Source organism: Fukomys damarensis, unplaced genomic scaffold (genome assembly GCF_012274545.1).
Source record: "Fukomys damarensis isolate Sample0158 unplaced genomic scaffold, DMR_v1.0_HiC HiC_scaffold_35, whole genome shotgun sequence".
NCBI classification, from domain to species: Eukaryota; Metazoa; Chordata; class Mammalia; order Rodentia; family Bathyergidae; genus Fukomys; species Fukomys damarensis.
Genome location: NW_022900947.1, coordinates 15,949,987 through 15,973,188, shown reverse-complemented (window position 1 = coordinate 15,973,188; position 23,202 = coordinate 15,949,987). Strand labels below are relative to the sequence as shown.

Below are 23,202 nucleotides of genomic sequence, written 5' to 3'. Positions count from 1 at the left end.
AACAAAAAAAAAAAAAAAAAAAAATAGGGGATAATTTCCAGGAGAGGGAGGAGTAGTGAGGAGGGTGATGGGGGAAGCTGCAACATAGGTGGACAGTTTGCCTTTATTTTATTTTTTATTTTATTTATTTTTTGTACCTGGTGTTGAACTCAGGTCCTTGCATTTATGAGACAGGCGGTAGAACCACTGAGCTAAATCCCCAGCCCCAGTTTGGCTTTTGATAGCTGCAGGAAGTTTTCTCTCCACAAGAAAGAAAGTGGAACTAGGCATAAAGGTGGCTGCAAAAGGGAGTTCCTGCCTCATTGCTTCTGCATTCTCAAAGACACAGGTGGGAAGTAAAGGTGAAAGAGGAGTGAAAAGTTTTTCTGGAAAATGATTCTGCTGGGGACTGCAGAAAGTCAGCAGAGTGGAGCTGTGCCCATTTGGGGCCTTGTACTGGATCCCAATTCAAAGGGAGATAGTGCAGTTGTTTCTCCAGTTGCAGACCGCAGAGAGATACAACTTCTTAGGTGGAGCCAGGTTGCTGCTTGGCCAGGTGAGTACAGCCAAGGGAGAGAGGAGCAAAATGATTTTAATGAAGAACAGGCTTGAATTCTATGATGGGGGAGCTGCTGGCTCAAGGGTTACGGCTGTTATCTTTGAATTCAAGGTATTACTTACCCCTGTAGACTGATTTTCCAGTACATTTTTGCACAGAATATTATTGTTATTATTATTATCGTATTACTGTTTTCAATGACTGTATGTTGGGGCACTGTTAGGTGGTAGACATGGTGCTGAGTGCTCAGAGTTCCAGGATAAAAGAGGTGATGCTTTCATCCAAGGATGAGTCTTAAGCACAAAATATCTGCCTACCAAAGTGAGTCCCTCGTCCCCTGAGCAATTTGAACCTGGCTTCCTGTGTGCCTTGGCTGATGTGCTCATACATTCTGGATTATTCATAATCTAGTTCAGCTGCTACGTAGTCTTCACTCGCTGTCCTGGTGTTTAGATGCCTCACTTCTCTGAACTGTAGCACTTCGTAATATCTGAGCTTTTATGTCACTTTATTTTCTTTATCTCCCCCACTTTTGTATTGCTGGGGATTGAACCCAGGGCCTCACTCTCAGTAAACATGCACTCTCCTGCTAAGCTGCACCTCCAAAACTCTTGTGTTACTTTCTCCAGTGCTGGCTGTTGCCCTCATAATGCACATACCCTCGCAAAGAAGGACTCTGGGACTTGTCTTAGCACTGGTGGTTTCCTAATTCTTTTGGTCAGGAGTAATGCTAACAATAACAAACAGTAATGCTAACAGTGACAAGGGTAGATGGTAGAAAATCTAGAGACATGGGGGATGGAAGAGAAATTAGAATTTAGATTATTACATTGTTGTAGCGAATGAGAACATTTGTTTATTTAGGTTCCTTAGGCATCTTAGAGCTGTGAGTTCTCACATTCAAAAACAAGTACATGAAATCTACAGTTACACTTGATTTACAGTGTCACGAAGTAGCCTGAATTTCTACTGGGAATGTTGCTTCAAAATATGCAGAATTCAGGGAAGACTTAGTCATTTGGTCCTTGAGTTCAAGTCTCAGCTTTTCCAATACGCAGACAAAGTTGTGCAAGACCAGGCCTCTGACTCGCGTTGCTTCCCATGTGAGCTGGGGTTCCTCCAGGATGAGGAGTGGGGAGAGCAGTTGGCGGGTTTGGCGGTATGCCATCTGCAAACACGAACTCACCGAGCCTTTGGAGAGCTTCGTCCCAGTGCAGTTTCAGCTGCTTTTCTCAGGAGCCATAGAAGTTGGTCTTAAAAAGCAAAAGGCATACTCTTAAGTGAAATTAGTGGGACACACATGCAAATACTGTATAGCTTCTCTGGTGTGATAAACTAAAAGTGTAAATGAGGGTCAAAATGTATAATTGATATTTTGTAATAGGAAGAAAACGTCTAAAGGTTTGGGGAAATGGGAGGGGTAGGGGAAAGGTAAGAAGAGAAAAGAAAAAAAAATGGAAACAAAGTCTTTGTAAATAGGGAAGGGTGGCTGGGGAAATGGGGAAAAAATGAGAACCAAAATACGTGATGTAAGGGTGCAAGATCCCAATGATGAATATAACTGTTTTGTATACCTAAAATGTACCAATAAAAATATATTTTTTAAAAACCCAAAAGGCAGAAATAAAAACCGTTTCACTCAGAAAAAGACACAGAATAGTTTCTTATAAGAATATTAAATGATTTTTTTTCATTCAGGTATTCCTGGAAAATGATTTGTTATTGACTTGGTATTACAGGGGAAATCTTAAGCCCAGATCATAATTTGTTCACTACTATGTCCACAGTATTCTCTTAATTGAACAAAAGTTAGGATACACAGTTCTTTAAAATTTAATAGCTGATGAACATAGTTTTCTACAGAGATTAAGAAGCCTTAGATTCAAACTTGCTCCTAAAGGTTTTAATTATCGTGTGACTAAATTTATTCTGTAATGCAATGTTATTTTAATGCTTTAAGTATGGTTTAACTTGCATGTATGTTAAAGTGAAGACAATTTCTGTGAGAAGTTTGAAAAATAAGCAGTCCCTTGAAAGATTGGGTTTTTTTCTTCTTGATATAACTTTGCAGCAATCTTGCATGTCTAATAAATGAGATATGTGAGACACAGATGTAGTAGCAGCTGACTTGGTATTTTTTTGTTTTTGTTTCTGTTTTTGTTTCGAGACAGGGTCTCACTGTGTAGATCAGGCTGGGCTTGAACTCACTATGTAGCCCAGGCTGGCTTTGAATTCACAGAGATCTTGGGATCACTTGAGACCTTGGGAGGTCTCAGCCTCCCCAGTCCTGGGATTACAAGCATGCTTTACCACACCTGGCTGTCTTCCAGTTTTAGTAGGATGCTGAGCACAGAGCAGATATAGGGCTTTGATTTTGCCTTTTAAACAGTGAGCATATTCTTTCTGTTCAGGGCCTGATGGGAACATGTGCAAAGTTTAAGGGGTTATAACAAAAATAATCTCGCACTCCCTGCTTCTTCTGCTTCCCACCCTGGTCTTCCTTTTACCTCTTTGCCTGCAAACTGCAAGCCCAGATTTTAACCTATATCTTCCCACATGAAGCAGGACTACCCAAAGGCCAGAACTGACTTTTTGATGTTTATTCTTCTCCAGTGGCAGTCTTCATAAAAGGTACCCTAGTTTTTTAAACTGCTTGTATTCATTTAGCAAATAGTTTTGCAGTGTCTACAGTGCTTGTGGTAGTTTGAGGTGGATTCAGGTGACTTCTGTCTGGACTTGACTTTCCTTTTTGGTCTGTTAGACCTGTTTTATTTGAGTTCTGTATGCCATTCTGAAGCTCTTGCTTTCTAGCTATCTCTTAGCTCTTCCTGGCTCACTGTGACCGAAGCTCTTTTTGATGTGGCTTGCCTTCATACACTGTCATATCTGCTAAGATAGCAGGGCAGCAACTTGTGGATTTTTAGAAAATTAAGTAGGCACTGAAAGTTTCTAAAGAGAAATTTACAATACTAATTGAGGAGCAGGCTTACTCAAGAGACTGAAGATGGATCTTTTTGTTCTGTGACGTTCATTGCTTTCTCTGTTATCCCCACCTCCTGGGCACCAAAACTTTCTCTCCAGCCTAGAATGTCTCAGGCTCCCGCAGCCCACAGGTACTTTTGTTTATGCAAGTCTTTCCATGATTGTTCCCACCATGATCTGACCAGGGAGCATTGATGATGCTGTGGGACACACTGCAGTGAGTGGTAACGGTCACTCCAGAGCCACCGGTCCCAGGCCTATAGCTCTGCCAGCCCCAGGGCCAAAGGGAACAGTTACCTCCAATCTGCTGTAACCCGGCTAGTGAGTTTGCTGTTGAGAATTTCACTTAAATTACCAAGGGAGCATCAAATGGGCACGTGCCTGGACCACAGACCCTGAGTCCTGATGTAATTGGTAGGGATAGGGCCAGGATTTTTCAAAACCTCATGGTCGAGTCTTATGTCATTTGTGTTGAAAACCTGTTTTTAGCACCCCAGCATCCTGAAGGGTTAACCATCCTCACCAGCTGTCATCTGAAACAAAAGATAGCAGAAAGAGCAGAGGAACAAATTGAGGGCAGCTGCCTCCGTGGAGGGAGGGGGTGCTCCCAGTGGCGCTGAGAGGATGAAATCCAGAGACGTTTCTAGGACAAAGCCAAGAGCTGCAGGACGGGCCTTGTTTATAGGCATGAAGAATGACTGTAAAGTGGGGCCTGACGTGCTGAATTTGGATTTATATAAAGTTGTGGGGTAAGGACAGTATGGTTTTAGAGATGTAATGTGTTGTGCAGCTAAATGAATAAACTTGAAGGAGTCTGAGAACCGCAACCATTTGTCCCACCAGCATTTGAGGGCCTGCTTTGTGTTTGGTTGGGGCAGGCAACAAAACAGAGCTTCAGCACAGTGTCCCTTAAATCTACTGTTTTAGATTTAAAATAAGAGATTTGTTTCCTGGTAACATTAGAGGCCCAGTCTCCCGTGTATGTGCTGGCTCTAGAATCCCCCCACCTTAGAGACAAGCTAGACTTTGAGGTGATCCTCCTGCCTCAGCCTCTGGAGTGCTGGGATTACAGGTGTTCCCCACCATGCCCAACTCTTACTCCGGAAAATTTTTAAATCATTTCGCTTGTTTAATACATGGGGCTGGGGGAACAAGAGCTTGTTTTGGTTTGCATTCCACATAGAAGTGCAGTTTAATAGAACTTGATGTACCTGCCCAAGGGTCATTTGTATTTAGCCACCTTCTCTCTAGAGTTTTGTTACCTTTTTTCCTTCACTTGATACTCTTGAGGCTTTTAGGGAGACAGGTCATCATCTGATAGTACATTTATTTCATAATTTTCTTGCTTTATTGGGCTGAGACTGAAGGAGGAGCAGTGTGGACCTCCTCGTTGTGCTGCTCACTGTACCGTTGATGGCGTGGACCAGGAAAGACATTCCCTCTGTCAGAACACATACGTCAACTCATTCGCCAGACACTTGCCAGTTGCTTCAGCGCCTTATTAACTGGATGCCTGACATTCTTGGTTTTTAGTTTAAATAATGTAAGAATCTTACCTCTTTTTCTATTTTCCCTCTCCCTATATTTTGCCCTCTTAAATTTAAATTTCATAATATTTGAATTTTTGTGCCTCTTTGCAATCTTTTGCTCCTGCTTCATCACCACAGGAGGGGAACAGATCTGTAGAATGTATTCCCCACCTAGAGGCAACCATCTCCCTCACAACTGACTGCTTTGAATTTTTATAACACTCTCTTATGATTCTGCCTGATGACAGTATTAGTGTAGCGAGAGAAGACTTTCTAGACAGGATGCTGCCTCTGTGTGAATGTGCTGCCCTCCACCTGTTTAGGAACTGTCCTGGCAGACCACGGTGTCTTTCTACAAGGGGATTAAATGTCCACTTCCGAGGCTGGGAGGAGCAGAGGATCCCTGGGATTCCCTACCCTCCTCTCCTCCCCAAGCACAGGGCACAAGGCACAGTATGTGGTTGATAAATATTTGTGGATTAAGATCACTCCTGATAAGACATTTCAGGGTCAGAGAAGGTGGTGCAAGTATGTGACAGGCTTTATCCAGGCCTTCTGCTCACTCTGGTCGCAAGGGCTGTTTTTCTCCCTACATCCTCAGTGCCTCCTGCCCTCCAGGCGCGGGCGCTCAACCGTCACTCCCCTGAAGGCTCAGGTGGGTAGCAGAGAAGGTAGATATAGGTGTGCAGGCTGTGACACTGCAGTCCAGACCCTAAATTTAATTGAAGGGATTTTAGAGCAACCTCAAAAGTGTAACTATAATGCGGGTTCTTTAGCACCATTGTTAAAATCTTTCTCTGAGCCTGTTTGAATCTAGGTCTAATTAAATTGATTCCTTTCCAATCAAGATAACACTTAAAAAGCATCCTTTGTGCAATTCTTCTTGACTTTTTTTTTATGAAAAAGATGAGAAATTGACTACCATTACAGACATCTCCACAGCAGTGTTTAAAACAGATGTTCTTTCTGTTAGATTCAGCTTTGTTTGTTTTTTCCTTCTTTTTTTAAAGCTGCCTTTTGTTTGTTTTAAACAGGCAGATGTGTAAGAGTACTATGTGTAAGAGTGTAAACTCTTCCTTGATGGCCAGGCCTTACTTAGAATTCTGAAATCTCTCCAGTGGAAACACGGATTTGCTCCCTGCCCTAGTGGACAGTGCCTGTCTGGCTCCTCATTCCTGTGATCCTCCTGCCTCCTGATTGCTTGCATTATGGCAGCGCTGATTCCTTTTTTTAAGTTTTATTTGTAGTCCTTACTCTCTCACCACATAGTGGACTCGGATGTCAGCTATCTCTGCATGCCAAGCAACTAGAATATAAGCGCTTGGTAAATCTTTGTACACAGAAGTCCCTTTTACCTCACCGTTCCTCTGGTAGGAAGAGGGAGGAATCTTGCATTGTCTTTAAGCAAGATGAGTCTATGGTAGATAATCTTCAGAGCAAAATATCCAGCAGACAAGGACAAGGCTTAAGCTCTCCTTCTTTATCTGAGAGTGGAAGGTGCCTTTCACCCAGATTAATTCTCTCTGTTGTTCTTTGCCGATCCATTTCCCTCCTACCATTTGAGAAAGCATGTTTTTTTTACCTTTCACTTCCTTTGAACTTCTCTCCAAGTTTGTGATGTTTCTCTTCTTTTCGGGAACTCCTTGCAGCTCTTTGATGAGTAACCATTCTTTCCTCTTCTTTGGAGCTCCTTGAATCCCTCACCCTCATTTTCTTTCCTCATAAATCAGTTTGAGCCCATTGCTATCTACTTTTTGACCTGTGTTCTTGCTAAAGTCTGCTTAGATCAGAACCATTTTCTACCTAGCCCTGCATATTTCTTATTCTTCTGGTCCTTTAGCTTGATGACCAGGCTTGTTATCACATTTACTAATTGATGCATTTCAGCAACCGTGTCAGCTTCTTAAAACCATTCTTCCAGGCTGTGGGAAGCTCTTAGGAAAAGCCGGCAAGTTTGGCTGCCTGGTTTCCTTGCTAGGGTGGAGAGACCCAGGAAGGACAGCGCCCTCTAGGGGATAGGATGCTTTTCAACGTGAGACTTGGGCTGAATGATGAGAAGCAGTTGTCTGCTTAAGATTATTGATTATTGCTCACTTACATAGCCCTAGATAATTGTCCTGCTAGGATTTGATTTTTCAAGGTTCTTTACTGGAAAAACAAAATAGGTGTTTGAATTCTTTTCTCAGGGATAGGTTGTAAAACTTGCCTGATGGCTTAGCAACAAGTTAACAAGACTTGTGGTGGTGATAATAAGAACCTTTAAAGACTCTGCTTTTTTTTTTCTTTTGGTACCAGGCATTGGATTTGAGCCCTTACACTTGCAGGCAGGCAGCGAAAACAACTGAGCCTAATCCTCGGCCCATAGATTTTTTTAAAAGTATTTTTAAGCTTTGTAATATTCTCAGTTCCTGTGTTAGTTTTTTCTATCTTTTCTCATTTTAGTCATCATAAAACCTTTTAAATTGGAAGCAGCCTGCCCTGCTGTTTCTGCATGCTGCACGCATGAGAGAGGAAGCAGAGTTAGGCTTTGTCCTGAGTCTGGCCAGAGAGTGTGTAGATGGTGGCAGCTTTGGAAGGGGTAAGAAGACTGGGGAGCCACCCTGCAGTCTGAGCAACAAGCTCCTTCCTGGCCAGGAGGTGAGTATATCATGGTTCACTCAAGTTCTTCCTTGCTCTTTAATTTCATTGATTTACTAGTTATGAAACTCTGTGAGCCTTCATGGTTGTGTTTTATTTGGATCCAGAGTTTATCCCCCAGTGAAGTATTTGCTTTTTGGTTGGGATGTTTCAGGAGAGTAAAGTAAAACTAAAGATTCTAGATTCTCCTTTTCTCCCAAGAAAGGAATTTCAAAAGACACTCTCCTTAGCTTTCTATTGAAGTGAGTTTGAGAGACCTGCTGGTTCTGGTTTCCTTAGTATAACCAGTTGAGTTACCCGGTACACAGGTTCCCTAGAGATACAGATAGATGGAGAGATGAAACAGATTTGTTTCAAGAATTGGTTTACATGGTTATAGAGACTGAGAAGTCTCAGATCTGCAACCTGAAGAGCAAGGAAATTTAGTGGTGTTACCGGTCTACCTAACAAGAATCTGATGGTCAGGTTTGTATTAAGGGTATACAGATGGTGGTATAAGTTTCAGTTTGGATTTGTGTGTGTGTATGTGTGTGTGTGTGTGTGTGTGAGAGAGAGAGAGAGAGGGAGGGAGAGAGAGAGAGAGAGAGAATGGGGAATGAATTCAGGGTCTTTATACTGAGCTACACCCTGAGCTCTCTTTCTTCCTCCACACATCTGTTTCTATATTTTGAGTCAGGGTTTTGCTAAATTGCCAAATTTCCCAGGCTGGGCTTAATTTAAGATACTCCTGCCTCAGCCTCCCACATTGCTGGCAAGACAGGTGTGTGCCACCATGCTCAGCTTCAGCATGGATTTTTAAAGGCTGAGAAAAAGGAGTGCAGAGAGCCTAGGACTGGAGAAGATGCACATCTCAGCAGGAGCAGAGAGCTGCAAATGACACAGATTCGAAATCATTTTGCTCCCTTAGTTTAGGGAAGGTCTGGTCTCCACACTGCCCGCTCAGGCCCTCAGTGAGTTGTCAGATGCACTTCCACATGGAAAGGGCTGTCTGCTCTACTCAGATGTCTACTTCAGATGCTGATCTCTTGGAAACACCCCCCACCCAGGCACACCTATCTGGTCCTCTTAGCCCTGTGAAGTTGCCACATAAAATTAATCATCATAAAACAATTAAAACTTTTTTCAAATGCTCATTTTGCTTTCTGCTGAAACTGGATTAGTAATTATGATGAGAAAAACGCCTAAGGTGTCCTTAGAGCTCTTTGACTTTAAGAGCTTTAGTATCCCTAATTACAGTTCCAAGGCAAACATTTGAGTATTTATCGTCTGCTAGCAAGCGCACTCAGCGTTCAGTGCTCCATGGATGCCATCTCTGTGGTTAAAACACAGCTTTCAGTGGCTGGCATTGTCCGTCCACATTTTCCAGGTGTGCCAGCTGAAGTGTGGACAGGTAAATCGATCTTCTCCGGTTACACTGTTTATGGCTTGGTCTGTGGGCGCTGCAGAGTCTGGCTCCTGGCCCAGCACGGTGACTCCACTGCGCAGTGCTATCTGTTGTGTCCTTGAAATTCACGGGCAGGTTACATGCTATCTTTGGCAGCAGGGTGTGGGTGCAGTTTTCTAGGACAGTTGACACAAAAGCGGTATATACTAGACAGTTTCTTTAGAGGTGGATGACTAATGGGAAATTAGCCACTGAGAGTAACCTAGTACACGTTAGGTCCAGATATCTAACTGTTGAAGGAAAAAATGTCCAGACATTGTCAGGTTTAAGTTTGTAATGTGGTATTATTAGTACTTAAGCATTCTTTGCTTATCTGCATTCTTGAAATTAAAAATTTTGTACTGGAACCCTAAATGACCATGTGTCAAACATAGCTGCCACGTTAAGATAAAAGTGAAAATAAGTGATGACATTTGCTGTCTTCCAGGGCAGGTTCAGACTTCAGTCTTCCTGTGCTGGGTGCACAGGGGCTGGTGTTCCTGCCTTGATCAGGATGACTGGAGACCAGAAGGGAGAAGGCAGAAGTGGCAGCATGAGAGTGAACGGTGGGGGGACTCGCCTTGGCTTTGTTACCAAGTAGCCGGCCTTCAGTTTTCTGACTAGTGAAAGGATTTTTAGCAAACCCAGCCAAACCTGACAAGATCACTGAAGTGTTTGTTAAAAGCCACAGGCGTTAATGAAGCCCCAGTAGTTTTATTAGGACAGATTCTTTGCATCATTATTTTGAATTATAACAGCGAGTGCAGGGGCTGTCTTCTTGGCAGGGAGGATTGAGTGTCTCACTTAGCCTCTGGCTTGCCCAGAAAGGTTCCTGAGCTTTGCTTTGTTTTGCTTGCTGTTTCCTTACCACTCTTGGCAGCGCTAATTGCCCCTCACTTACTAGTTCAGACTCGCCCTCCTTCCCTGGGGCTCATCCCAGCTTCAGACCTTCAGTGCTCTTTGTGGTAACTTGATTTCTTTCTTGTCGCCAAGTTCTTGTCTTTAAGACTTGAACATTTGAGCCCATTTAGTGCTTGAACTCTGGTGGTCCCTTGGCATATCCCTGTTCCTGCCTCTGCCACAGGAATATAGATTTTTTTTTTTTTAGGAATATAGATTTTTAAACCCAGCTTTATGAATAGACAAGCCTGCTTGTCCATACATAATTTTACACACCCAATGTATCTGCAAAGTGTGCATAATTTATGGAACAAAGACTTTTTAAAATACACATAGGTGGTACCCTTCCTGCCTATACACAGCACCCATTTTCCTTTTATTTTTAGACTTTGTGTACTTGCTGCAGATTGGACATCACGCGATTATTTTTCTGACTGCATTTTCATACTTTTTACTGCTTTTCCTGTATTACTGTGTATTTATTATTATTATTATTTATTACTGTGTATTTATTGCAGAATCCTTTGATGTTCATGTTCTGCCTGCTTCTCTTTCATGAGAGTTCCCTAGGACACCCCACACCTAACACCCTTTCCAGTGGGGAGGCCATATCCTGGTCTTGAGCCGTCTAGGAGGTATAAAAATACATCTGGGGCCATAGTTACCTTTAGTATGGTTTCTGCATTAGAACCAGAGAGACAAATAGATTTTTTGCATGTTCACTCTGGTGAACTGGAAATAGATGTCGGGGTGCCATGTGAGTGTCTCAAGAAGGTACCAAGGTGGCATGAGCATCAGCACAGGCAGGTTATGAACCAGCGGCACATGTGCCATTACATACCAGGGGCCACATAGGCCCACAACTGTTAATAATTGTACTGTTCTCCAGCTTTACAGTTAAAAATTTATACTGGCCTTTTGTAGATTTGAGATTCTTTACTGACTGAGATAAAATTTCAGTAGCTGCTGTAAAAGAGCTATGCATCCACCTAAATGTATAAAAGGTATCAAAGGAATTTTTTACTTGTGGCATTATTTAGATTTTTCACTGGGTGGTAAGCTCTATGCTTGTCAAAAATACTGATGTTACTCTTCATAGTTTCTAAATTGCGCTGCCTGAGTTTAGTCTGATAATGTCTGCCAGCGTTTGTACCAGCTGCCAAAGGGTGTTTGGGGGACTTTGCTGGGGAAAATGCAGGTTCCTATATATTAATAAATTATCTAATGAGTAAGAAAATACAGATGGCCTACTGGAAATGAGGTCTAATAGTAATAGCTGACATTTGCTGAATGTGCCAGATCATCCTGTGGTGTTTGAAACATATATTAGTTACTTTTCCCAGTTCCCTTTGGGGGTCATTCTGATGATCCCTGATTCCAGGCTGAGGAAACGAGTCTTAGAAAATCATTGAGTTCCCTGAGGTCACCCAGGCAGTTAAGTGATGGAACCAGGTTTCCAGCCAAGGCAACTGTTCGGAGCATGTCCTCATAACAGTGTATTGTAATGGTCAAAACACAGGCTCTCACTGAGAAAAGTAAACTGAATTTTTGAGATACTACTTTCACTTCCAAGATTCCAGTGTGACTTCAACAAGAAGGGAAAGTACTATCAGGTCACATTAATGGGGCACATAATCTTTTTAAAAAAATGTTTAGCCAGTGTGGGCGTGCACGTGTGTGATCCTAGTACTCTGGGAGGCTGAGGCAGGAAGACTGCAAATTTGAGCCTACCCTGAGCAATTTAATAAGACTGTCTCAAAATAAAAAGAAAGCTGGCTGTAGTGATGGATGCTGATAATCCCAGCATTAAGGAAGCTGATGCAGGAAGATCACAGTATGAGTTTGAGGCCACGTGGGATTATAATAGTTTGTTCAAGGCCAGCCTGAACTATCTAGCAAGACCCTGTCTCCATGAGGTGGAGGGTGGTGGCTCAGTGTGAAAGCCCTGGGTTCAGTTTGTTCAGTTTCCTATACCATATAAATCGAAGAATGAAACAAAACAACTCTTTAGCAGCTTTTGATACCATTACATATATCAGATATTGTTAGTGCTTCCAAAATGATTGATACCACAATTTTATCATTTATTTTCATTTATTGGCTTAAAGGCATCTGTAAAAGCAAACAAACAAACAAACAAAAAAACCTGAAATGTACCTATAAATTTTGTAAGAAAATTTCTAGAATTAGACCACAAAGCACTGGAGACTGAAGATAGTGCAGAATGCTTTATGCATACCATGTGTGCAGGTTATAGTTAGGTGCCATACAGAAACAACCCAATTGGGTGCAGTAGGCATTGGCCTCATATGGTCATGTTTGGGAAGATTTCAGCACCCTGATTGGGTGGACATTCAGCTGCTGTGATTGGCTGAGACTAATTGTTTGAGTATTCTATTCAGTTAACTTACACTTTGCACATCAAGCTATGTACAGTGGGTGCTTTTGGCCAAACTTTTATCACTCAAGTATGGAGACAAATTTGAGCCAAAGTTAGTTAATAATATCTTGAAAGCTACAAGTGGACTTAAAAGTTACACACCTGAGGAATTTTTGTGGCTTAATCTGCCTGTCTCTAGTTGTTCTTTCCTCCTCCTCACTAGACTCAAGGAAGTTGGAAGGTCTTTTTTGTTTTTGTTTTTGTTTTGCAAGGCCAGTTCTGCATTGCTGCATCCCCTCCCCACACACCAAATGCATTTCCCTGTAGTTTGGTGAAGCTGTACTGTGGGAAGTGCCTTGAAGGGATATGTGTATTAGAGTTTCATAGCAAGTTTTATTTCCTCCCAGCTGTATGCTCTCAAGAGCAAGGGTCAACAAAGTACTGCCCTGCCCATTTCTGTATAGCCTTCAAACTAAGAAGGGGTTTTTACCTTTGAAATTGATTTGATGATTGAGAACTTCAGTTAAGTGAAGTTTTATCTTCCCCTCCTCTTGATAAAAAGAAACCTGTTCTTATTAGGTGACCAGTATGCTAACTACAGAAGTATTATGGCATTTGGTGAAACAGTAGGGAATACTTTTTTAAAGATTATTGTGAGAGGCCGGGGATTTAGCTCACTGGTTCTGCCGCCTGCCTTGCAAGCACAAGGACCCGAGTTCGATCCCCAGTACTAAAAAAAAAAAAAAGATTATTGTGTGAGATGTTGGATCTATTGCAGTAGAGAAGGGAGATTGGGCCTGACTCTAAGTATAAGAACAAATGGAATTTATAGCTGGGTGGGTTGGGGCAGGACGGGTGAGTGGATGGGAAATTGCTGATAGGAGACATCAGAGTAGGGAGGTTCTTGCTCTGGTGAATGAGATTCTTGCTGGAGGTGGACTATAGTAGTCACATATCACCTTGGAGGTCAAGAGCTGGGCAATTTGACCAGATATGGTAATGACTAGGTATCAAGCATGAGATGATTCTCTCACTTGGCAGGGTTTTTGCTAAAAATGGACCCTGTAAGTACAGACTAAGAAGCTCAAAATTGAGGCCTCCTCCAGAAGGGGGCTCAGAGGAGTCTGGCTGGAGGGCCCCATGCCACTTGCTACAAAAAAACTGACACAGTTACTGTTGAGTCCTGTCACCCAGTAGTGAACATTTGTTTTCTATCTCGTATAAGTACCTGAGTACTATCCTGAATCTCACCTCTTGGCCGGCAAAGCCTCAAATATCTAGTGCTTCAGGAAATTTGTTGACCTCTAGTTTAGCAGTCACTCCCCTCATGAATTTTAACAGCTTTGCACTCAAACAAGACGTTCATGATTGATACATGGACCTTGTACTCTTCGTTCTTAAGAGGAGCTGCAGGCAGAAAGGGCTTGCCTGACTTAGTCTGTGTCATTTTCCAGGCTCCTTCCTGGAAGTTCTCAGCTCCACGCATAGAGCATGAGCTGCCCGTGCCCGGGGACCCGCTCATTCCCTGCCCGGGATTTCTGACCTAAGTTTGTGGTGAACTTTTATGCAGCAGTGGAAAATGAACACAGATCTTTTCCACATTATCTCCAATTGAAAGGATTTTCTCTTCCTTGCCTGCCTTTTATAATTCTTACTCCTAGTTTTGGTTTGTTTTGACACGGTAATTTAGAAACGTTTCCCCTTTAGCAACATTTGAACTCAGTACTCCCTTGGGATCAGTTAATAGCACTCAAGACTTAGATTCATGAGTAGCATTAAGTCCTTGAGTTGTCTTTTTGTGTCCTAGGTGTCATGGCTAGCGCACTGCTAGTTACCCAAATACAATCTGAATTAATGAGTAATTGGTACATCTTTCAGGAATTTCAGCTGAAAAATCAGACTGAAATCCTTAAGAATCTCACGTGGTCTCAGAAAGCACACCATTTGATTAAAATGCCAAATAAACTTGCTTTTATTTTATTTATAAATATTGTGTCCATTGTTCTTTATGATACACAGACAGACACCTTGAAAAATGGGCTTACTTTTCTCATGGAGCGAATGTGCTCATGAGATAAAACAGTGTTTAATAAGCAGTTTTTCATTTTTAGGCATTTCTGAAAGATATCTGGTATGGCATTAAAAATAAGTTTTTTTTTAATCAAATGTGATTTAATCTCATGTACACTCGCTGAGTTTAATGCTAAAGCAGACAAAATAGTTATTTTCTTTTAATTTACAAAACTTGTAAATAAAGAATACAAAATAATAAGGAAATAACAGCCTTTTAAAGAAATGTTAGTTTTTAATAAAAATGCCTGGGAACTTGAAAGATTATTTAATGAACCATGTAAGGAGTTAATGGTACCATGCACCCAGGTGATATCTATTGTGCTAGTGTAATTGTTATTGGTGCCTGTTTTATTCTCAGGACTCTGTAATAGTTTGTCTCCTCTTGGAACCTTTGAGTTGCGTCTCACTGTACATCGTGCAAAGGCTGAAGTTGGTCATACTGTTGTTAGAGCTTTGAGAAGGCACAGCAAATTCTTTATGGTGAAGTCACCCCAGTTTGTCAAATGTGTAGAAGAGGTTTTAAAAACAAATAATAAAATTACTCACAATCTTCTTGTTTGTTTGGAAACTTTATTATGGAAGTTAGAAATTTTTTTTACTAGCCCCGGCTGAAACACTGCTTTCATTGGTTTGCCAGACACACAGTCTTTACAAATGTCTCTCCAGGCTGGAGACATTTCCTGTTTTCTTTTTTAAACTTATGTGCATATGTTTGCTATACATTTTTTATTGAGATAAAATACACATATTTGTCATCTTAATTATTTTTCAGTGAGCCATTTAGTGGTATTAAAGACATTTGCAGTGTCGTTTAGCCATCCTTGCTTTTGCTGTCTTTATCCATGATCTTTCTGTCATCTCCAGCATAAACTCTGTATCCACAAAATAACTGCATTCCCTACACTCCATTCCTCCCTCTCTTCACTGCAGAGCTGTTTTGCTTCATTTCTTTAGTTACTGCTACTGTCCTACCTGTCCCCCCACCCTGAATTCCTATGGTTTGTATATGCTCCAGGTTTTTTCATGATTTTCTTTTAGTAGTAACTGTCCTCACTTTACTACATTTAACGGGCCAAGTCATACTTTTTTTACAATTTCCAATTTTATGTGCTGTTTTTGAATCTTTTTTTTTTCAGCTTTAATTGAGTTTATTGGTACATTTTAGGGATACAGTACAGTTACATTCATTGTTGGGATCTTGTACCTCTACATGACAAGTCTTGATTCTCATTTTTTCCCCTTACCTCTGCCCTCCCTTCACCCCCTCCTCCCCTCCCCATCTACAAACACTTTATTTTCATCTTTTCATTATCTCACATTTTTTCTGTTCCCTTATTACCCTTCCCCTACCCATCCCACCTTCCCTATACCTTTAGCTCCTTTCTTCCCATTTCTAAATGTTAGTAATCTTATTAGGATCTTATGCATTGTTGAAGATCTTATGCATTATTCACACCAGGGAAACTATTCAATATTTACACATGTGACTTATTTATTTCACTTAGGAGTATATCTTCAGTATGTATCCATTTTCCTATGAATGAATCTATTTTCTCATTCTTTATGGCTGAGTAATATTCCATTTTACAGAAAAACCACAACTTCTTTATCCAGTTTCCAACGGATGGGCAAATGGGCTGTTTCCAAGATTTAGCTATTACAAACTGTGCCGCTATAAACATGGGTGCACATACTTCTCTGTGATATGATTCTTTTAGTTCTCTTGGAAAGATACCCAGCAGAGGGATGGCTGGGTCAAATGGAACCTCCAGTCCAAGCTCTTTGTGGTATCTCCATATTGATTTCCATAGTGGTTGCACCAGTCTGCACTCCAACCAACAATGGAGAAGGGTTCCTTTCTCCCCACAACCCCGCCAACATTTGTTATTGTGTGATTTCTTGATAGCAGCCATTCTTTGTGGGGTGAGGTGGAATCTCAGTGTTGTTTTCATCTGCATCTCCAGATTGAACCCCAAGGCCTTTGCATTAGCTACATTTCCAGGCCTTTTTTTTATTTTTTGAGATAGAGTCTTATTAACTTGCTAAGTTGCCCAACTGAGCTGAATTTGTTATGCTCCTGCTTCAGCCTCCCAGAATTCAAGGACTGTGGGCATTTGCCACTGCACCTAGCTGTCCGTCTCCTTTTGTGGAGTGTTTTCTTATGTCCCTCTGATAATTCCATGTCATTAGGAACATATTTCTAGGTTGTACTTTGTTTTCTCTGGCTTCTGGGGCCTTAGAATTGTTCATGATTTCCTTTGTGCCTCATTTTAGAGGTGGTAAAACCCTAGTGGATGGAGATGTGGGTGCTAGTGAGGCCCACCTGGGAAGTTAAATGTGTGAGGTCCCACTAAGATCATAAGTTACTTGATGCATGGGAAGTCCAGCTCCATAAATAATCATCATCGTCGTCATTTTGTGGTGTACTAGGATTGAAACTGAACCTTTATAATAAGCCAGTCTATGATACTCACCCACCACCCTCCTGCCTTTTTAAATTTTGAGACAAGGTCTTAACTTAGTTGCCCTGGCTGGGCTTGAACTTCGGGTCCTTCTCAGCTTCCCAGATGCTGGGATTACAGACAGGTGCCCCACACCAGACTAAAGCTCCATAAGTACTTTTAATATATAGCAAGAGTTGAGAATCTTTGTTCTGCACAGCTGTAGGCAAACTGTTCAGGTCCAGGTGGTAAATAATTTGGCTATGCAAGCCATAGTCTCTGTTATGACTATGTATAGCCCTGATGTGTGAAAGCAACCATAAAATCATCCATAAGCAAGTGACTGTTGCCTGTGCTCCAGTAAAACTTTATTTATAAACAGTTTGTGGGCAGGGTTTTTTGAGTCCTCTTCTGAACAAATAAACACAATTACTCTTGTCCGTGGATTCTGACCCTGAGGGTGTGGATTTCGGTCTAGATGTCTAACACCAAGTGTTGGCTTTTGCCTACCATACACTGCTTGCTTCTCAGGCAGCTGACAGCTATGGTTCAACTTTTTGCATAGTTGGTTTGGCAGGTCATCACATCGTTACTGAGAATTTTTTGGTTAAATTTGAGAAATACCCAAGTCAGCAAATCTAAGTACCTTTACTTGAGGATAAGTTGATCCAGCAGGTACTGCTTCCTAAGTGCATTTTGGTCAGAGTTTTGTGACACACTGTTTCTTAGGACTCATTCTCCTCTGTGGCTCTCTTGTTAAAAAAACAGTAGTTTCCAAACTTCCAGATGCATGTGTCCCTTCATCATAATGTGTTACTCCATGCCTCTCGTTCTGTTAGATTTGCATTGTGGTCTCAAAACATTAGAAAGATGTCTGTAAACCTCGTTTTTGTGGCAGCTGGCAGAGACGTGTGGTGGGGCAGTTGCTGTTGACCTTTTCAGAAGGCAACAGAGTAACTGACCTGGTTGGTAGTTACCAGTAGGCACAACTGAGTAACAACCGCGTCTCGCCTCAGCGTGACCATTTTCTAGCGCAATGTTGACCAGTAGCGTGGTTCTTACAAACTAGTCCTAAGGGCCTGCTTCAAGTCCTTTACCACTTGTTCCCTTACACATTTCCCAAAGTCTTGCATTTTTGGCGGGGAGTGTGATTTACAGATGGACATTTAGTAACTGATAGATTGAGGACCTTATCTAAAATGACTCCAGATCCTGGTGGGGAGACTCAGGTATTCCCTGTTCCAGAATCTGTTCCCTGTTGTGGCGTTACATGCTCAGTGATCACTGAGGGAGGGCAGGGCTGGATAAGTGACCCTCTCAGAGAACAGAACTACATCCTCCTCCCCAGAAGGTTACAACATCTGCCTCCCCGTGCATCTGGTGGTTGGATGTTGGCCCGGATGATGACGACACTTAAAAAACGCTGTCAGGGACACCTGGGTATCTGGGACCTTAGATTTCGTCCATGTCGGAGGTATTCTTGTTTTAACAGGGACCCTTGTGATTAAAAGTAATAATTCTGTTAGAAGGCAGCCAAATTTTCCGCCTAATCATTTAGCATCCAGGGAGGAAAGAGACCTCCTTATTTTAGAGAATGGCCGCTTTAGAAGCCCCTAAGTGGATATGCATCGAACTTTTTATTTACTTTTTCTCTGCTCCTTCCAAAATTCTGTTGAAAATACAGAAGCAGCAAAAAGTATGAATAGGCTCATACTGGAGCCGAAAAATGAGTAAGGTGCTAAAGTGACGCAGAAACATTGGGGACGGACCTTGTGGAATAAGTAAAGCAGATGGGATCAGATGTTGGTGAAATTCCACAGCAAAGGAACTTACAACCCAATAGAGACAAAATCAAGGATAACTGGAAAAATGAATTTTCTTAGCATCCTGTAAGAGTCCCAAGAATCAAAACCGTAGGGAGTGGCAACAAAGATGGGTAATGAGAGTGCACAGCCAGCAAGGAATTAATAACCTTGAAACAGTTGCTCTGGTCTTGCTCTCCTTTTGGCACCAAGGGGTTAGTAGTCAGTTTGCTTCTGCAACAAAGCCATTTAATTCAGTTTTGAATAAACTGGGCAGCTTACCAAGGCAGGATACCCTTGGATGACAATAGCCGGAAGTTGTTGGGGTCCCAGGATCTTTTCCATTTGTAGCTCCAAGGTTGTGGGGCATCTGAACCTTGACCTAAAAGCTGTTTTTTGCTCTGCTCATTCACCATTATCTTCATAAATCTAAAGAAAACCTCTTTAGAGTCTCACACTGATTATTCCAGCCCCTGGGTTTGTAAATATGTGCAAACAACCAAAAAGGGCCATTAGTGAAGAAATCAGAATTGAGTCCAGTGGAATGATTGGTGAAAAGTTAACACGGGTGTCTGGTGTAGTCATGGACACTTAAAATCCTAGCATGTGGAGGCTGAGGCAACAGGACCACAAGTTCAAGCTCAGCCTGAGCAACTTAGCAAGACCCCCATCTGAAAAAAAAATACCCCAGGAAGATTCTAATTCATAGTTTCAAACCTAGTTGAATAGCATATCCATAATGCAAAAGCAGTTCACGGGGAAGACTGAGAAAAGGAGCGCTGAGAAGTTACCCATGGGATCGTCACATTAAAAAGCACTGGCTTGAGGTCAGAGAAGAGCTGACGGGCAAAATGGAATCAACTGAGGACTTAGAAAATAAGTGATCTGGAAAATTGAACAGGGGATTTATTTGAAAATTCAAAGCAAAGAGATTAAGATGAAAATTATGAAGCAGAATTAAGAAATGTGGAGGATAGATCTAAGAGACAGAGTATCAACTGAGAAGCAGATGGAGCAGGAAAAGCCAGGTTAAAATATTCTTTGATTCTCAGATGCTATCAAGGGAGCTGGAGAAGCGATAATTACTCTTAAAAGCTAGTTTCTCTGAAAGAGTGGCTTTCTTTTTCCCACACCATGAAGTGCCTCCTCAGTGCTGCTGTCCATCCCCAGCCCCCTCAGAGTTCTTCTGAGTCACTTGGCCATTTGTGACCAGCGTAGTGTCATTATGACACACATTCTTTTTCCCCTGTGGTTTGAAAATAACTTCAGACTTACATGAAAGTTTTTAGAAAATGAGTAAATTCGCCTTATATTTTAACCCAGATTTACATGATTTTTCTATTACTAACATTTTACCCCTTTCTCAGTGTTTTTTTTTTTTACATATATATGCATGTTAAAATTTCTAGACTATGTGCCATTCATCATAACTCCCTGGAGTGTTTTTGTAAGAATGATGTTGATTTTTTTTTCTTTAACATCTGTAGTCATGATAAAATAATGTAGATGGCTCTGAAGAATACTGTGGTTTTATTTGCATTTTTTTACTTGGTTTAACAAGCTTCCCTTAGTTGTTTTTTTGTTTTTTGTTTTTTTTTTTTCAAATTACACTGAAAGTTGAATTGTTGCTTTTATAGATTGGTTAGCTGGCAGCTTTGGAGCGTTGTGACTTACCTCCGTGATAGTTCTCCGTGACAGGTGGTGGATCCCCCACCTCGTGAAATGTTAAGTTCTGAGAGATCTAACATTTCTCAGCCTTTAATTGCATTGATTGCCATACACTATGCAATCTTTTATTACACAGCTTTTAATTTCATGTCTGTATCATAGTGAAACCTCAGTGTATAAACATCGAGCCATAATTAAGGATCCAGACTTGAAAGTTAACCACAGTTTATGTGTGTGCTAGCAGTGACAACTACTGATAAATTCATGACTCCTTCCTTTTCCTGACAGCTACAAATTTCTTTTGGTATCAATTTTAAGATGGTCCTAATTTCAGGGGGGTTAAAATGTAGAAAAGTTACCATAGGAAACTTCCACTGCAATGTTAAAAGAAGACAGGAAACTAGACTTATTCTGGTAAATTTTCAGAAAAAGTTCTGTAAGTTTCAGAGAGATGAAGAAATGAGAATGGACTGAAATTTATATTTCTCTACCACTGGAGGCCAGTAAATTACAGACGCTGTACCACTGTGTCCTCAGGGAACAATCTTTGAACACAGAAAGTTAAAGCCAGCAGTATTTTCTGTTTCGTTCCTTTATTGAGCAGATGTGAGCACCTTGTCAGTTGGGTTCTCGGAGAAGCACAGGTCACAGTGGAGAAGTATAAGACACTGACTGGGAAGCATAAGGAGTCTCCTCTCCCTGTATCCACTTCTTCTAGCTTTGTTGTTCTCCATTTTGTAGAAGAAAAACAATCTCATAAAATCCATTACTGAGACCAACATGTAGGTTTGCGATGTGGCATTTACCATTAGCTTTTACCAACTATAGTCCCATGAATAATTTCAGTGTATAAGTTTACAATATTTAACATGTGAATATTTTGCACTAGTGCAAGTATGTGCTTAGGATAAATTTCCAAAAGAGTAATTACTGGCGCGAATACTAAATATTCAGTGCTACTCTTACTCTGCATAGTGATTGTGCTAATTCATGGCAAATATGAGTGACTGTTTCCTTCAGAATATAAAATATTAGCACATTTTTCCCATTCTGTTAAGCTATTTATAGTATTTTGTTGTAGTTTTAATTTACATTCTTTCATGATTAGGCATGTACATTCCTTCATATGATTACACTCTGTTGGTGCTTCTTTATCATTTTTAAAGAGACAGAGTCTTACTGAGTTGTCCAAGCTAGCCTCAGATGCCAGGATTCAAGGGATCCTTCTCCCTCAGCCTCCTGAGTAGTTGGGAAGACTGTAGTCCTGCCATTCCTGGCTTGGTGTTTATTTTTATTGAACTATCTGCTCAGAGTCTGCCAGTTTTTCTATTGAGAACTTTTTTTTTCATAATTTATTGTAAAGTTCACTGTATTTGGGCAATTTTTTTTTTTTTGCCTTTGATGGGAATTGCAAATATTTATCATTTATCTGTTAACATTGCTTATTTGGGAAATCAAATAGAAATTTTAAACATGTGTTTTTAAATATCATATTTCCTCTTTGCTATACTTCTGGGAAGTCCTTGGTTATTGTGGCTTCTGAAATGGCCTTCCTTCCATTTGCTGGTTTCTCTGAGCCTCTTTCTGACTATCTTCACTTGACCTTCTCTGTCTCTCCTCCTTGTCTGAGGACACTTGTTCCTGGATTTAGGACCTGCTGTACTGTAGTGTGCTCTCCTCGTACTATCCTTAGTTATGTCTGCAGACAGCCCAGTTTTCTAAATAAGGTCAGCATTACAGCTTCTAGGCAGAAAATTTGTATATCTGATTTTTTTTCCTTCTGTCAGTCAATACCAAAATTATATCCCTGATATTGACCTGAATCCTAATGCTCTTGGAAGAGATTATCCAATTGCTCTCAAAAGGAAATTTATGTAGTGACTGCTACCATAGCAGGTATAGGTTCTGTTACCAACTTCCAGGGTTTCATTCCATCCTAGGATCTGCATCTCCTATCTAATTTTCAGTTTTTGTTCATCAACTTTTGCTATTTTTAAAATTTCTACATTGTTTTATACCTTCTTTTATGTTTTCATTGCACATGTGCATTGAACTAACTTGGTACCATCCAAGATAAAGCAGTGAACTCTTCCATACGGTTTCTGAATTCCAGAGATGTGAATCAGGATAGCATCTCTACAGTTGTGTGTAGATCATGTGGCGTGAACATCATTAGTATAGAAGGTAGTGGGTATATATAAGCTTTATAACTTTGGTCAAGTTTTATATTTTTCATTTAGTTACCTCCTAGAAAGTTTGAAATTTCAAACCTGTCAGCAAAAATACTGATTATTAATGAGGTTTTGGTTTATAACAATATATAATAGTGTGCATTTCCTAGCTCCATAGTCCACTGTTTCAAAATTAAGTATAAAAGCTGTCTGCAGAGTAGATTTATTTGTACAGATCCTGTTTTCCTGCATACAATCCTTAAACACATCCAGTAATGTGTAGACTGAATATATTAACTTGAGGTTGTAAACTATATTTTTAAGGTTACATTTATACCTCTTTAAGTGTGATGAAATGTCTTCCTTTTACGCTCCTCAATAAAATCTATCATTTATTGTACAAAAACCTTTATGGCTCAGCAAATGACAGTCCCTTTCCTGAAGTAGCGATGTAAGTTGGTCCCCACCTTGGCAGTTATTTCTAAGCCACTTCCACATTGAGCTTTCATTCTTCACTCTGAAATGGTGTCCTGGCCCAGGGCCCAGTGGTTTTGACACCTTCCTCGCAAGTGCAATGACCCAAGTTTGATCCCTGGTACCAAAAAAAAAAAAAAAAAAAAAAAAAGAAAAAGACAAAAAAGAGAAGAAAAGATAGTCA

At 40.9% G+C, this 23,202-nt stretch overlaps 1 protein-coding gene across 1 annotated transcript in view; it reads left to right on the top strand.

Annotated features, from left to right (window-relative positions):
• Nucleotides 1-372: 372 nt before the first annotated feature.
• Adgra3 (adhesion G protein-coupled receptor A3) overlaps nucleotides 373-23,202 on the top strand; it is a 104,131-nt gene continuing 81,301 nt past the window's right edge. Inside the window, exons 1-7 of the mRNA XM_019205442.2 lie at nucleotides 373-535; nucleotides 1,483-1,785; nucleotides 5,558-5,704; nucleotides 6,297-6,373; nucleotides 7,519-7,686; nucleotides 8,923-9,076; nucleotides 14,821-14,956. Coding sequence (XP_019060987.1) covers nucleotides 373-535; nucleotides 1,483-1,785; nucleotides 5,558-5,704; nucleotides 6,297-6,373; nucleotides 7,519-7,686; nucleotides 8,923-9,076; nucleotides 14,821-14,956 — 1,148 coding nt within the window. The remainder of the gene's footprint in view (nucleotides 536-1,482; nucleotides 1,786-5,557; nucleotides 5,705-6,296; nucleotides 6,374-7,518; nucleotides 7,687-8,922; nucleotides 9,077-14,820; nucleotides 14,957-23,202) is intronic.